Source organism: Capra hircus, chromosome 15 (genome assembly GCF_001704415.2).
Source record: "Capra hircus breed San Clemente chromosome 15, ASM170441v1, whole genome shotgun sequence".
Taxonomy (NCBI): domain Eukaryota; kingdom Metazoa; phylum Chordata; class Mammalia; order Artiodactyla; family Bovidae; genus Capra; species Capra hircus.
The window spans coordinates 41,250,725-41,267,166 of record NC_030822.1 but is presented as its reverse complement, the minus strand read 5'-3'; the positions used below and the strand labels follow the sequence as shown (position 1 = coordinate 41,267,166).

Sequence of the window (16,442 nt, the reverse complement as noted above, 5' to 3'; positions counted from 1 at the left end):
TGGAGACATTCAGGAAGCCTGCTGACAGGGTGTAGTCAAGGAAGAAGTGGACGTCCACGGGGCCTGACCGAGGGCGAGACGGCACAGGCCATCCGGCGCACGCTTCCCTGGCCTCCCTGAGTCCTGGCAACCAGAAAAAGGGTTGAGAGCCGGCAGGTGGGATCCACGCGAGAAGCCCAGCGATCGAGCGGTGGAACGCTGAGCCGAGCTCCCTCCGGAAGCCTGGAGGTTTCTGCGCGAGAACAAGCGGCATACCCCTAGAGGTGGAATCTGCCGGCCTAGGACTGGGACTCGGGGCGCGCCCTCTCCGGGAGCCTCGGCTCTGGGGCAGCCAGCGCGGGCGAGGGTGGAGGTTCTGGAGCGTCCCTGGAGGGCGGGGGCCAGGGGCGGCCAGCAGGTGGGGCCCCGGGCCGGACTCCGCCTCCCGCACCCTCCCCGTTGGTCCGCGACCGCCCAGCCCCGGCCCCTCTTCCGAGCCCGAGCGCGATTGGTGGCGGCGCTTGTCGCTCGGAGGGGGCCGGGCCGCTGGGCCCCGCGGTTCTCCCTGCCGCCGCCGCCGCTGCCGCCGCCGCCGTCCTTCCAGCAGCGCGGGCGGGTCGGACCGCCAAGGCAATCGGCGCCCGGCGATGGGAAGCGGCGCGGCCGCGGATCCAGGCTGTGGCAAAGTTTCCCAGACGCTCGTATCAAGGCGCGCGGCTGCCGACCACCCGTGACTGCTCCGAGAAGGGCTCGGAGATTTTTAATTTGGAAAAATAATCCACCTCATTTCCTTTGTCAAGCTCTCTCTCTCACGGCGGCCAGCGGCGGGAGCTCCAAACTTGGGCACGGCGGCTCCACTGCCAGCGGTCCGGGCTTTGGAGACCGTCGGGACTCAGGTGCTCCGGCGCCCGGCGGCCCCGGGCGTCCGAGGGGGTGTGATCGCGGGGGAGTCCCGGGTGCGCAGAGAGAAGGGCCCCTGGGAGCTCTATATGGAGGAGGGAGCCCAGAATGGTGTGCACCAGGAAGACCAAAACTTTGGTGTCCACTTGCGTGATCCTGAGCGGCATGACCAACATCATATGTCTGCTCTACGTGGGCTGGGTCACCAACTACATCGCCAGCGTGTATGTGCGGGGGCAGGAGCCGGCGCCCGACAAGAAGCTGGAGGAAGACAAAGGGGACACCCTGAAGATTATTGAACGGCTGGATCACCTGGAGAATGTCATAAAGCAGCATATTCAAGGTACGGGCGCCCGGGGAAACTTGGGCAGCCCACGGGGCCGGGGAGTGCCCAGAGCCGTGCGCGGTGCGCCGAGGCTGGTGGGCATCTCTCGAGTGACTGCGGGGCTCTGAGGCCGCAGACGCTTGGCGGGGCTGCGTGTGTGTTCTTGCCTGAGTACCGGACCCTCAGTGTCGGCGGCTGTGCGCGCTTCTCCAGGGCACACGTGTGTGCGCGGGGCTCCACGCGCGGGTGTGTGCAGCTCGCTGGCGGTGTGGGGGTGCGCTGCGCACGTGTCCCAGTGTGCGTGTGACTACCGGCTAGTTGCTCGAGGGCTCTCGGGGTCGCACACAGGTCCGGTTCAGAGTGTGGGTACATGTGAACGTTGGTGTGTGTACAAGGGAGCGCTCAAAGGCAATCGAGCTCATTTGGCTACTGTTGGGCCTACGGGGAGAAGCGTGAGAGGCCCAAGTCGTTGCCATTTAGGACCTACAGGCTGCGGGACGAGCCGGAGCTGGGAAGACTGCACGGCCTTAGTCCCAGCCCGGCTGTGAACGGCCCATAAGCGATTGGGTGTGCAGAGGGATCTGTGGCTAGGAGTGCTGTCTGAACCTAAGCGGTCTCCACCCGCACCACAGCCCGCGGGTCCAAGACCCTCTCCAAGAGCAGGTGTTGGCTCGGTGAAGAAGCATGGGCGCCTGGAGCTCTGTCCACTGCGGTGGCGCCTCCGCCCAGGACTGGGAGAACCCGCCCTGGGCTGCCAGTGAAGGCTATTCCCTCCGGTAGCTCCAGTCCGAGGCCCAGGGAGTGGCTGGGGCAGAGCAAACAGATCCGCGCGCTAGGTCTGGAGTCTTAGGCTGAGCCGGGTGATTGCGCTCCAGGCTAGGGCTGGGGTCAAGGGGAGGATGGGGTACGGAGCGCTCTCCCCAGGCGACCCTGTCCGATGAGCTGTCAGAGGCAGCAGATAGAGAGCTCCGGCTGGGCACCACAGGTCAGAGTGTGCACACACATGCCCGTCTCTCACGTTCACATTTCTTTTTCTGTGCTTCTGTTCCCCCTGTTTTCTACCAGGCATGTCAGCTTTGTAAGGGCAGGACAGCGCCAGCAGAGCCTAATTCACCTGTCAACCAGGCAGACTTTGGCACATATGGGGTTGACTGTTTCTCTCCCAGGAGCACTCTCATTTGTTTACACACGGTTGTCCCGATCCAGCCTTGCATCTGCTGCCCCTGCCATGGTGGGGACAGCTGCTCTCTCTACGTTCGGTTTGCTTCCCCATATGTACAAAAGTTCCTTCCCAGGGGGGAGGTTCAGGTGAGTGCAGGAGAGGTATGCGTATCCACGGCGCTTCCTGACTGATGACTTCAAAACAAGTTCATGGCTCTGCCGCCTCTGCTTCGCAGCTCTCCTTGGTACCTGCCATGGGCTTGCATAGCAGACCAATTTCTCTCTCTGATGTGCCTGTTGCTGTGTTTCTTACTTGTTCTTTTCCATCCCGTGGGTCCAGATTGACAATTAGTCAGCGGTAGAAGTACAGTGTTTGCCCCAGGGTGATTCATAATGTTCCCAGAGGGATGCAGGCCATACCTTACTTTGACATTTCTAGTTTGCCCACAGATTTTAAGAGATTTCGATTCACAGATTCTGTGTGTGTGTGTGTTAATGTTTCTGGAAAATGATCCTCTTGTGCTTTCCAGTCTGGTCAGGGAGGAGGTGAGCAAGATACTACACTGGGAAGCAGTGAGGAGATCTTGGGGTCATGGGCTCATCCCAGAGTGCACCCCTGTCATGTTGAATGTGGACCGTATCATGTGATTTATAAGACTCTACGTGAAAATGAGTGCGGTGTGGAAGCTGAAAGGAGCCTTTGTGTTTTTGCTCCCAGGAAACCTTATAGCTATGCCTTGTTTGAAACTTTCAAGTGTATACCTGAAAAAACTGAGAGGGGAAGAAAAAAAGAGGGAGCATTATCCTTAAAACACATGGTGATCCAGCTCTCTTGTGTATGTGCAATGACTGTATTATGAGTCCTGTGGATATTCAGAAAAGGCCAGATTCTCAGCTGGAGAGGTAGAAGCCCTGGCTCACAGTGGGGTGGGGAAGGGCCAGTGACTTAGCAAAGACTAGCCATGAGGCAGGGGGAGGCATAGGATGCTTGGCTGTTGTGCCACGATGGTATTGCCACAACTAGTGACAGCACCCCCGGTGATGCTGGAGCCAACCTTGAGCAAGTATTTGGGGGAATTTAAAGTAAAATTTGGCTTCCCTGGCAGCCCAGCTGGTAAAGAATCTGCCTGCAATGTGGGAGACCCAAGATCAGTTCCTGGGTCGGGAAGATCCCCTGGAGAAGGGAATGGCCCACTCCAATAGTCTTGCCTGGAGAAGTCCATGGACAGAGGAGCCGGGTGGGCTAGGGATTTATCTTACTTATGTAAGGGGCCTATGGTGTTTGGGATGGACAGGGAGGCCTGGCGTGCTGCGATTCATGGGGTCGCAAAGAGTCGGACACAACTGAGCGACTGAACTGAACTGAAGCGCCACATTCTGAAGGCAGAGGGTGGGAAGGGAAAAGATCAGAGGCTTGTCCTTGATGATATGGGCCACTTACGTGATTTCCACTGTCGAGTTTCCTCTAGTTAGTAGGGAGGGCCTTTTGAGCAAACCAGTTTACTCTGCTAAGCTCAGGGGGAATAGGGATAATAATAATAGTTAGTAGCTAAAAATTATATAGCACCAGCTGTGTGCCAGGCATTATTTAAGTACTTTATGTACGTTGACTTATTTAATTCTCCTCCCCCTATGAGGTAAGTATGTAAGCTCCGTTTTACATATGGAGAGTTTATATAATTTGTCTAAGGTACAGAGATTTAAACCAAGCTCATGTTGCTTCAGGACCTGTGTTCTTAACCGCATGCTAGGCTGTCCCTTAAGAGGGTCAATGAGTCACAGGGGCAGCAGGGCTCTGCTAGAGTCCCTGGATGGTGGGAGTGGGTGTCGGAGTTGGAGACGTCAGAGGGTGGCCGAGGGATGATGGAGTCATAGCCTTTCCGTCTGGAGACTCTTCCATAGTTAAACTCAGGAAGCTCTGGGTTTTGTTTCACACCAAAAGGCAGAGGTTACATTCACGTAAGAAGTGTTTGTGGAACACCCAGGACAGTTCCTGGCACATTCTTCTGAGAGTGTGTGTTGGATGGCTGAGTAGATGAATGAATGAGCACACAGTGTGGGTGCCCAGGGCACTGGTTAGTCATTAATAAAAGCATTTCCATTCTCGAATGACTGTGTTTTGCTTTGGAGCCTTGCACAGGCTCCTCTTTGCTTTGGAAGGAAAGTTGTCCTGGAAGCTGCAGATGTCACAAAATGTTCTACTGGATGTTCCATAGGACTTGCAATTAGAAGAGGCTTTGGAGCGTCACCCTGGAGCTGCGTTCTAGTCATGACTGAAAAGTTTATTTTCCTCTTGGGGTTGCAGTGATATTTCATTTTAATTTGTTTTCTGATTGAATGATTTAATTAGATGGTGTTTGGGAATCTCTTGGGAAAGTAAATTGCAGTTTTGATAATTATTTTTTAACCAGATAGATGGTAAATGAGAGGGTGGATAACTCTGGATTTTAAAAATAGCATCCTGATGGATTGGAAACACAAGCAAGTATTAGTACAGGTTTGGTCTTGGAGGAGAAAGATGGAATTGCTGGAGGGGGTGCAGTGGGTTAAGTATAGAGTGTGAAGGCGGCTGGAGTGTCGGAGAGCTTAGGAAATGGAAGTGTGGGTCCACGTCTTCCTGTAGAAGTCGAGTAGAAACCCATACAGCTTTTCATTTTTCTTGGTTAGCATCTCTTGAATATAAAAAAGAATGAGCCAACATTAAATAAAATATTTTAAAATGTGTAAAATTCCTCTAATGCATTCTAATCTAACACAACTATTTTGTGTTTTGACATTGCCTTCTAGCTTTGTCCTTCTGCCTCCATATTTAAAAATGCAGGTGTAGTCATGGTTTACATGTAATTTTATATTCTGCTTTCCTCAGTTTACTTTTTGTTAGAAGCATTTTTTCAATATTTGCTACATAGTTTATTGATTTTGTTGTTGTTGTTCAGTTGCCCAGTGGTGTCCAACTCTTTGCAACCCCATGGACTGCAGCAAGCCAGGCCTCTCTGTCCCTCACCCTCTCCTGAAGTTTGCCCAAGTTCATGTCCATTGCATTGGTGATGCCCTCTTGGTTTTCTGTCCTCAATCTTTCCCAGCATCAGGGACTTTTCCAATGAGTCAGCTGTTTGCATCAGATGACCAAAATACTGGAGTTTCAATTTCAGCATCAGTCCTTCCAACGAGTATTCAGGGTGGATTTCTCTTATTGATTCAGTCCTTATTTATTGGAGGTCCAGTGTGTGCCAGGCACCACACTGAGTGGTGGGTTTGGATACAGAGGTGAATCCAGACCCTCCTAGTCCCTGTTGCAGTGAACACGTTTTTGAAGGACGATAGTATACCTCATCTTCAACACAGTTTGGGTTTGAGTTAGCCAGTTTACTGAAAACCTGATTAAAGAAGAAACTAAAACAAAATATCACATACATGCATTAAATATTTTGTTTTACTGTGCATGTATTTCTCAGCTTTTTGATGGAAGGCCAAGGCTTTATCTTTGGTTTGGATCTGTTAAAGAAAACAGAACTAGAAATCTGACTTTGTAAACAGCTTCTTCATGGAATAAGCCACTCCCATAAAGTGCTGTTTACAAAGTCTGATTTCTAGTTCTGTTTTCTTTAATGTTCATTGAGAACTTGAAGGTACTTATGAAGCAGTGTAGTGGCCCACATTTTTATTACTTTGGTCTTTTGCAGTGACTTTGTTCATGAGTAATTTACTGCTATTTATGTGATGAGTTCTATAAAGTCTTTCCAAAGCTTTAAATTAATTTTCTTAGAAATAACTCTAAATTTTTAGCAATGATCTTCCATTGGCCATTGGTCATATAATATGTGATTAAGTTACGCTGTTACAATGGCAAGTTCCAAGATTCTAAACACATTTGGAAACAAACCCAGTGTACTCTTGGTTGCCTTATAACGCCATTGTTAGCTGGAGATGTGAATGGGGTGAAGGAGAGAAATTGACACAGAGGGACAATCGCATCCTGTTTGGTTTTGTTTTTCATGGAGAGAATGAAAACATGCTTAATCGAGAGAGGCAATTAACTGGAGATTTCTTAAAGAGAGGGCTTCCCTGGTGGCTCAGCTGGCAAAGACTCTGCCTGTAATGTGGGAGACTTGGATTCAATCCCTGGGTTGGGAAGATCCCCTGGAGAAGGGAACGGCTACCCACTCCAGTATTCTGGCCTGGAGAATTCCACGCTCTGTGTACTCCATGGGATTGCAAAGAGTCGGACATGACTGAGTGACTTTCACTTTCACTTTCTTTCTTAAAGAGAACTTTTACTGTATTTTTAGTGACTGCATAATATTCCACCATCAGTATACCGTTATTGATTTAACCCCTTGCCTATTATTGAACATTTTCTTTTCTATTATAACTAATCAGAAATAAACATCTTTACCTCACTGTGTTCTTCTTTTGAATGACTTTAATGGTGCATTTCCACAAATGGGATTATTATTGACTCAAAAAATATGAGCAATTTTTATGAAAGATTGTTTTTCAAAAGGAAAATCTTTCTATGCAGCCAATGGTAATATAATATTGTACCTGCTTCTCAGAGCCTGGCCAGCCTTGGTTGTTACCCTTCAACTGTTTCTGGGCAAATGTAACCGCTATCAAATCCTCTGTTCTTTTGCTCTGTACTCCCTTGATTGCTGTAGAACTTAGCATCTTCTCCCAAGCCTTATGCTCTGTACTCTCTTGATTGCTGTAGAACTTAGCATCTTCTCCTGAGCCCTGTGTTTGTTTTAATTTTGTACTGGTGTCTTTTGCTGGTTTTTCTCTTGGGATATCAGTGTTTGCGATTTGTGTATTTTATGTATGTGTTTTATTTCCATATATCATTAATTGATGAAATTTATATCATGCCTGTATTCTATTTTATATACACATAATTTTTGCTTTGCACATATGCTTTAGGGCAGTGATTCTCAAACTCTGTCCCCAGGAGCCCCAAGCTTCTAGAAGGTTTGATCTGAGACTTAAGAAATAGAAGGGTCAAGTGAGGTCTCTTTGATCCCTCCTTTCCTCATTCTCTCCCCTCTATACAACCAATGTTTTTCTTTCATCTGTCTTATATTTGGTTTTCTGTAAGATATTTTATTTTTTAAAGGACTCTGCTTTCTTTTTAAAAAGGGGTTGAAAATCACTATTTTGGAAGAAAAGGAAACATTATACTTACATTTATTTGAGGGATGATGGTAGAGTAAAGAATTTAAGAGAGTAAATAAATCTAAAATGAAATTGAATTCCTGGGTGGTATTCTTGTAACATCTATTTACCCTTCTGAATACCATGATTAATAATGTATTACATTATATGACTAATTTCTAAATCCATTGTCTTATTTCACTGAGTCAAGATCATCCGAACAATGGGAGAAATGGATTATTACCTGCTTTTGTTTCCTAAAATTTTATTAGGCATAGTATGTGGATTTGTACCAGTAACAGTAATTAATTCAGTAACAGTAGGTTGGTCACCAAAATTACAAACACATATATAGTCCCTAAAAGTTGGAAAATATCCAAGGCCCAGTTGTTGGGAGGTTTTTTGTTTTTTGGTTTTTTTTTTGTCTCCTTATAGCTTTTGGATGTTACTGAGAATTGGCTGATGTCCTTCTCATCTGATCCCTGACTTGGCAGGGTTGTAAAGAAGACGATATGATGTTTGCATACTGCTTGAAGATTATTTGAGGAAAGGGTGTCATTTAAAGAGTAAACTTATTTGTCCTTCGGAATGAACGGTGGCATGTGAAATTATAATAGTAACAGAAATTGATATTTTGAGAGAGTCCAATAGCAAAATTTAGAGGTTGAGCCCAATTATCTTTATTAATAGCCCAGGTCCATATCTTCATGGAGTAGAAAAGCCTTGCCAAAGAATACAACTTTTTTTACCATGGCCAAAGAATTTTCATTTTTATCCAGAAGTGTGTAGGCTGTAAAATAAATGAATTCCACATTCTTTCCCACTCACTTGACATAAATTGTTATTTGCCCTTGATAAGTAGGTTGATGTAGAGCCTCAAGGAGAATTCAGAATGAAATGTTGGAGAGCCACAGTTTGTTTTTCTGGTTTGTGAGGGCCTTGAAGCGCAGCTTCAGTTACTCGGATTTAGGTGGTCTGTTTGTTTTTAAAGGTGTTTGTGGGGTCCAGAGCCAGTGCGCGGTTGCTGGAACATCTTCACTACTGTCCTACAGGATTTCTGATGTCACTTAACTTGGGAAGTTGAATGGGCTGCTGCCTTGACGTAGAGCTTGGGAGTCTCTTTAGGACTGTTGCCAGTTTTCGTTGCTTGTGTTCTTTTCTGGAGACTAGGACAGATAGGGTGCCTTGTGAGAGGCATATTGGAGGGCAGCCCAGATTGAGCTGATATTATGCAGAAGGTCCTTTGGGGAAACACCAAACTGAGTATGAGTGATGACTATAGCCAGAAGGCGCCAAGGTGGGATCTGGGGAGAGAGAGATGCTGGAAGGGCCGTCCATCAGTGTGGCATGGGCGCTGTGGTAGAGAGCAAGGGGCCGAGAGGGTTGGGTCCACTGGCGGACGGTCTAGATTCTGTAAATGGTGGATTGTACTTGAAGGTCTCCCTAGGGCTGCAGTGCCTTGAATTCTGCAAAGACTTGATAATTCCATTGCGCCTACAGTTGTCAACTTATCAAATGTCACTTTGCCTTCGGGGTCAAAGTGAGTGCCATTCCACAGGGCAATGCTTGGGCACAGGTGTTCTCGAAGCTCCCCGCTCTTCACACACATGCCTTCACATGCAGAGCACACGGCCCAGGGGAGGGCCAGGACCACGCATGTCCCAACACGTTGCGTTCCTTCTCACTCCATCCCGCTCTCTCCGACTTGAGAAAGCATATTAATATGCAAGAGAATGTGATAACCTTGAAATGGCTTCAATTCGTAGTTAATCATTCATATGCTTTGGTACTTAAATTATTGTTAATAACACATTAGTGCAAACGGTTCCAATTTACAATATGTTGTGACAATGACTGGAAACAGCTGCTGTTCTGGAATCTTCGGTGTGAGTCTGTGTACTCTATGGACCCAGCTGAATGCAGCCCACTGGAGCTTTAAGCAAGAGGGTTCCTGATAGTGTAAACACTAATGCTTTGGTAGTTTTTTCTGGCTACACAATTATAGATTAAAATATGTTGCTAGGGCAGATCATCCCAGTCAGTAGGCATGTATTTCTGAGATGTAGTTCTCTTTCACTGCCCAGCATTCAGTTTTAGTTTTGTGAAGGTTTGCTTTTGGGAGATGAAGCTGCCCTTAGTGACGCCAGTGGAAAGCCTTCAGTATCCAACTCTAATGAAAGGGACAGACTTCCTTTATGATGGTATTGCTGAAATGGTACTGGGGCTGGCAGACACACTTTGTTGGGCTACGTTTGTTATCACTGTCCTCTCTGAGGTCACATAAACACAGTGTTTGGAGAGATCCAGAGAAGTGACATTAGCACTCATCTCCTCAGGACAGACAAGAGCAATGGAAAATGATGCCTGAAGAGGAGGCTAAGGCCAGCTCTTCGGCATGATTGGGTTCATTCCACCCATGTCCAGAGTTTAAGATTCAGGGTAGAGCACCTATTTGAGATGGTTAGGTGCTGCATCTATACTTAACTTTTTCTTATTATTTTGTAAAATTTTTGTTTACTTATTTATTTTTGGATGTTCTGGGTCTTTGTTGCTGTACATGGAGTCTCTCTGGTTGCAGCAAGCAGGGGCTTCTTTTGTTGCAGAGCGTGGGCTCTAGATAGGAAGGCCCAGGAGGTGCACCACCTCCTCTTGTGGCACACAGTCTTGTTGCTCCGAGGCATGTGGGGTCTTTCTGGACCAGGGATCAAACCTGTGTCCTCTGAATTGCCAGGTGGATTCTTAACCACTGGACCAACAGGGATGTTGCTTCTAAAGTTCTGGTACCTGGTTTGGCTTCAGTGGTCTGACTTGCTTATCCGTCTCTGTCCTGTGGGAGCTTAGAGTTAAAAAGGCCACTGAGATCCTGCAGGAGAGGGAAGGCAGTTCAGCGACCAGGGCAGGATTTGAAACTTGAGCTAATAAGTGTCATGTTAGTGGTATATTAGGACTTAGGAATACAAGATTGCTTGGGACAAGGAATATAAGAGTTAGAAAGCTAGGGAGAGATTTGAAACTACAGAAATGCCAAATGAGAATGAAAGTTAAGGAGAGATTTGAAGTTACAGAAATGCCAAATGAGAATCTTAGCCAACCCCTTGATTTACTTTAAGAGCAACAGGCATATAAAGAATTGAAGCTGGATGATATCAAAGGGAAGAGAGGACGAGAACTACGCCTATGGGTCAGAGACTGGGCTCGGTGCCGTCCACGCATGACCGCCTTTTAGCATCACTGCATGTGAGGGAGAGTTTGAGAGGTGAGAACGCTGAGACATAGTGACTTAGAGAGTTTGCCCAAGGTTACAGAGCTGCTAGGTGGCGAAGCCAAGAAGGGAAACTGTCTCCAGCATTTGTGCTCTCTCCAGAAGAGAAAAGAAGATGACAGTCTCATGGAGGAGGGACTGGAAGACCATTTTATCAAAGACGGTTTTCAAATGTAAGCTTAGAGGCCTTAGGTCTAGCAAGAGACTGATGAAAAAGGGATCCAGGCAGGCGGCTTGCTTTGTCCTCGTATAATTAAGGAACCTCGGAGTTGCGGTGCCAGCAAGGGAGGCTCCAGAAACCCTTTCTCTGGAATCACTGTGAGCCCCTCAGGAACTTGGCCTCATAGGAAAAGCAGGGTATGCTGGCTGCAGGCTGGACCTCATTCAGATTTCACATGTGACTTTCAAACTCCTACAGTGCCTTCCCATGCACTGGCACAGTCAGGTGGCTCCTGGGGTGACCAATAGTCCTGCTTGACTTCCCCTCTTTCTAAAAAGTGTATTTATGTATCAGCCACACTGCGTGGCATGCAGGATCTTAGTTCCCTGACCAGGGATCGAACCTGCACCGCCTGTAGTAGACGTCTGAAGTCTTAACCACTGGGTTGCCAGGGACTTTCCCTTTTTTAAAACTGAAAATCTTGTGTCCGCAGAGGACCCTCAACATTGGGGAAACCTGGAGAGCTGGTCATCCTCAGCTTCTCAAGCTGGTAAATTCTTTTCAGTGCTAACTCCTAGCATCATGGTAAAAATAGCTCTTCTGACTGCACCACATCTGTGTCTCTGCTCTCTGATCTTGAATGTTGACTTTGTCCAAGAGTGGCAGAGGGGATGGTGAGGGTCTGGCAGCCCCTGCCCCATTTGCTCTGCCCCCACAAGCTGCCTCCTCTCTTGTTATTCATTCTGCCTTAATACTCCCTGTTTTTTTTTTTTTTCTTGTTTTTTGTTTTTTTTTCAGCTGTCTGAGCCTTTCAGGATTTGGAAAGGAAAAAACAATTGCTGTAAAGGAAAGCTCTAATAAAGTGGTTTGGGCACAAAACATCAGCAGCTGTTTATTTGCCCAAAACAGTAGGAGTCCGTATTAATAACCTTGTGAGTTATATGCTGGGAAGTTAAAAGTAAGCAAAAATCTTACTTGAGACCCACAGATGTCACTTTATTCCTTTATTGAACTAATCTCTCTTCCTGTTTATGCTGGTGACATTTTCTATTATCCATGTGGAGGATCCTTTTTGATCTTCTGTTTCAGATTTATTTAGCCTTGCCTGGGTAGGGTCCCAGAGCAGAGAGGTTTTCTGGTTTCTCTTTATTGCAGTTATGATCCTTTGTGTTTATGTGGTTCCTGCCTCAAAGGATCTTGATGAGTGGGACAGGCTTTTTGTAATTAATCATCATCATATTTCTCTGAAGGGAGAGGAGCCACCAAGTATTGGGAGGGGTGTTGGTAAGGCTTTAGACCTGCCTCACGGTTGGAGAAGCAGTCTTTTAACATTTCTAAATCTCACTTTAATAATAAACTGATCCTCTGATTTACTTTGCTTTCTAAAAAGAGTATATGGGAGGAAAGTATAACAGGCAAGAATTATGATGTATACGATCCAAGACTATAATTGGGCCAGACTTTAAAAAAATTTATTAGAACCTGAGGGCCCTCCCCAGTGGCTCAGTGGCAAAAACAAAAACAACCCACCAGCAATGCAGGAACCATAGGAGACGTGGGTTTGATCCCTGGGTTGGGAAGATCCCTGGAGGAGGCATGGCAGCCCACTCCAGTATTCTTGCCTGGAGAATCTCCATGGACAGAGGAGACTGGTAGGCTACAGTCCATAGGGCTGCAAAAAGTAGGACACGACTGAAGTGACTTAGCATGCATACATGAGGATTTATATTAGAAGGAGAATCCAAAGGAAAATAATGGAAGGAAATTTTATCAATGATTCAAAAATTAATATAAAAGAACAAATGAGAGGAGGGTTTGTATAAATAGCTCTGAACTTGTCTAGAGAAGAAACTGGAAGAGGCAGAGAATCAATATCTGTTGAGCACCTGTTATATGCTAAATGCTTTACGTGAAAACTCATTTTAACTTTGTAAGCAACCCTGTGGGATTATGTTGTTACCCCCATTTTACAGATGAGGAAATCAAGTCTCAGTGACTGTAGTTAACTTGTCCAAGGCGATGCAGTTAATAAGTTACCTCTCTGAAGCTCCTTAGTATGGAACTAGGCACCCTCTTATTTTTCTGCTCCAGTGATGCTAAGCAAGAGAAAATAGGATCACCCCCTCTCAGTAGGAGGGTTGCAGGTGATACTAGAAGGATTCATGAGAGCAGCAGGACCCTGAGGTGGGTTACCAAGTGACTCTTTTGTCAGTGCCCTTCTCTAGAGGTACAGGAGGTGGCCTGTGCCAGGGGTTGTCAGGGTGGAGTGCTGTGGAAGGCTGAGACAGACTGCAGGCCTGGCCCTTCACACCCAGCAATATCTCTGTTTCTAGGAGAAGACTTCAGTTCAGTTCAGTCGCTCAGTCGTGTCTGACTCTTTGCGACCCCATGAAGCACAGCACGCCACGCCTCCCTGTCCATCACCAACTCCTGGAGTCTACCCAAACCCAAGTCCATTGAGTTGGTGATACCATCCAACCATCTCATCCTCTGTTGTCCCCTTCTCTTCCTGCCTTCAATCTTTCCCAGCATCAGGGTCTTTTCCAGTGAGTCAGCTCTTCGCATCAGGTGGCCAAAGTGTTGGAGTTTCAGCTTCAACATCAGTCCTTCCAAAGAACACCCAGGACCGATCTCCTTTAGAATGGACTGGTTGAATCTTCCTGCAGTCCAAGGGACTCTCAAGAGTCTTCTCCAACACCACAGTTCAAAAGCATCAATTCTTCAGTGCTCAGCTTTCTTTCTAGTCCAACTCTCACAACCATACATGACCACTGGAAAAACCATAGCCTTGGCTAGATGGACCTTTGTTGGCAAAGTAATGTCTCTGCTTTTCAGTATGCTGCAAGGTTGGTCATAACTTTCCTTCCAAGCAGTAAACGTCTTTTAATTTCATGGTTGCAGTCACCATCTGCAGTGATTTTGGAGCTGAGAAAAATAAAGTCAGCCACTGTTACCACTGTTTCCCCATCTATTTCCCATGAAGTGATGGGACCAGATGCCATGATCTTAGTCTTCTGAATGTTGAGCTTTAAGCCAACTTTTTTACTCTCCTCTTTCACTTTCATCAAGAGACTCTTTAGTTCTTCACTTTCTGCCATAAGGGTGGTGTCATCTGCATATCTGAGGTTATTGACAATTTCTCCCAGCAATCTTGATTCCAGCTTGTACTTCCTCCAGCCCAGCATTTCTCATGATGTACTCTGCATATAAGTTAAATAAGCAGGGTGACAATATACAGCCTTGACATACTCCTTTTCCTATTTGGAGCCAGTCTGTTGATCCATGTCCAGTTCTAACTGTTGCTTCCCAACCTGCATATAGATTTCTCAAGAGGCAGGTCAGGTGGTCTGGTATTCCCATCTCTTTCAGAATTTTCCACAGTTTCTTGTGATCCACACAGTCAAAGGCTTTGGCATAGTCAATAAAGCAGAAATAGATGTTTTTCTGTAACTCTCTTGCTTTTTCCATGATCCAGTGGATGTTTGCAATTTGATCTCTGGTTCCCCTGCCTTTTCTAAAACCAGCTTGAACATCTGGAAGTTCATGGTTCACGTATTGCTGAAGCCTGGCTTGGAGAATTTTGAGCATTACTTTACTAGCCTGTGAGATGAGTGCAATTGTGCAGTAGTTTGAGCATTCTTTGGCATTGCCTTTCTTTGGGATTGGAATGAAAACTGACCTTTTCCAGTCCTGTTGCCACTGCTAAGTTTTCCAAACGTGCTGACATATTGAGTGTAGCACTTTCACAGCATCATCTTTCAGGATTTGAAATAGCTCAACTGGAATTCCATCACCTCCACTAGCTTTGTTTGTAGTGATGCGTCCTAAGGCCTACTTGACTTCACAGACTTAAGTGTGAGCAAAAGCATCTCCTCTGCTCATTCAGAGCAAAGCTTCACTGAAGTGTCTTCCAGGATCAGGGGATAGGGTCAAGTTGGGGGCTCTGAAGGGGAGCGTTGCATACAGAGGAAACTGCAGACATGTCTAGGTTTGCCCATAATTCCCATTTAATCAAGAAAGGAATATATCTGGGCTCAGGTGCATAGAATGTGGGCCCTAGTTCTGTGGGCAGGTGTTGGAGATGGGCCCCAGATCTGGCACTGAGGCTTGGGGTGGAGGCCTGGGATGGTTGGAAGAAACTACTTCTAAGTTCCTGTTCCTCTCTGCTTTGACTCAGAGTTTGACAGTGAACTGGGAGGTATTCCTATCTTCTGTTGGTCACGCGGTCAGATTCTTTCCTTCCTTCATCCAGCTAGCTTTTATTAAGCACCTAGTAAGTGGTGGAGGTATATCAGTGGGATGAAGACAGACGTATGAAGGGTTTGCAATGAAGTGAGGTAGTCAGGTGCCTTCTGATAAGGAGAGGCTTGAAGAAAATTAGGTGTGAGCTCTGTCTGGGGTAACAGTTCCAGGTGGAGGAAACACCCAGCGCACAAGGGCCAAGGCAGGAGTGGACCTGGTGTCTGTGGATTGAGAACAGTGTGGCCAGGGCAGAGTGACTGTGGGAGAAAGGGGTACGGGATGAGGTCAGAGAGGGCCAGTCGGGGAGCAGGCTGTACAGGCCTTGGAGGGCACTGGAAGAAATGCCCTGGGAGAAAGGGGGAGCCCCAGGAAGGGGTCGCAGAGGAGCCCAGCTTTTAAAGGCACCAATCCAGGCTTTTCTGTGGCTGCTTCTGAATACCCCTCATGGACTTGACTCTGTGCCAGGCGTGTATGTAGGACACAGTCCTTTGCTTTGAAAATCTCGTCAGGCTAGGAAGACAACCCAAGAAACAGGTGACGATCTTTTGCAAACTAACAAATGTAGTGAGGGTTAATATTGAATTCTCGAAGAGTGTGCTCGTAGTGCAGACTCTACGGAGGAGCTGGGATTTAATGACACACCTTTGGTGAATGAGGAGGGTTTAGAGGAGTGGAATAGAGAAGATTAGGAGAGGGCAAGTTTAGGCATTAAGTAAAACCAACAGTTACCTGGAAGAGGGAAACTGGAGTCTTGTGAATCATGGCACAGCTTGTGCAGGCAGACGGTGGCTGGAATCAGCACGGCCCTTTACATACTGGGTGATCTTGGGCAAGTCTCTTCACTTCCCTGTGCCTCAGTTCCCCCAGCTATGGACATGAGGATGACTGCTCCTTAAACCCTGTAGGATTGTTGTGCTGATTAAGAGTTGAAAATAATTGAAGTGCTGATTAAATGCGGAACGGACAGCACCCCACCCTGCCTATCACGTGGTGGGCATGGGGGGAGGAGCACGTTCTTTCCTTCAGTCTTCCACTTTCCCTCTTCCCTTTGTTCCCACCACCTTTTCTTCTTGGAGCTGGCATAGAAAATACGGTCAGGGTTACATTTTCTGGTTGTAACACCTAGACTACCAACCTTGATCCCTGTTTCAGTGCAGCTGATGGGATGAGTGTGTTAGGACTTCCCCAGTTAAGGTCAGCCTGGGATGGTTCAGCTTTTGAACTGTGGTGTTGGAGAAGACTCTTTAGAGTCCCTTGCTTGGCCT

The 16,442-nt window shown here is 47.0% G+C and overlaps 1 protein-coding gene across 2 annotated transcripts in view; it reads left to right on the top strand.

Annotated features, from left to right (window-relative positions):
* The window catches only part of GALNT18 (polypeptide N-acetylgalactosaminyltransferase 18), a 357,288-nt gene continuing 341,222 nt past the window's right edge, over positions 377 to 16,442 (top strand). The window contains exon 1 of one of the 2 annotated variants that reach the window (XM_018059545.1): positions 377 to 1,222. In XM_018059545.1, coding sequence (XP_017915034.1) covers positions 988 to 1,222 — 235 coding nt within the window. In that variant the 5' untranslated portion in view covers positions 377 to 987. The remainder of the gene's footprint in view (positions 1,223 to 16,442) is intronic. The other variant, XM_005689675.3, reaches the window with a different exon arrangement.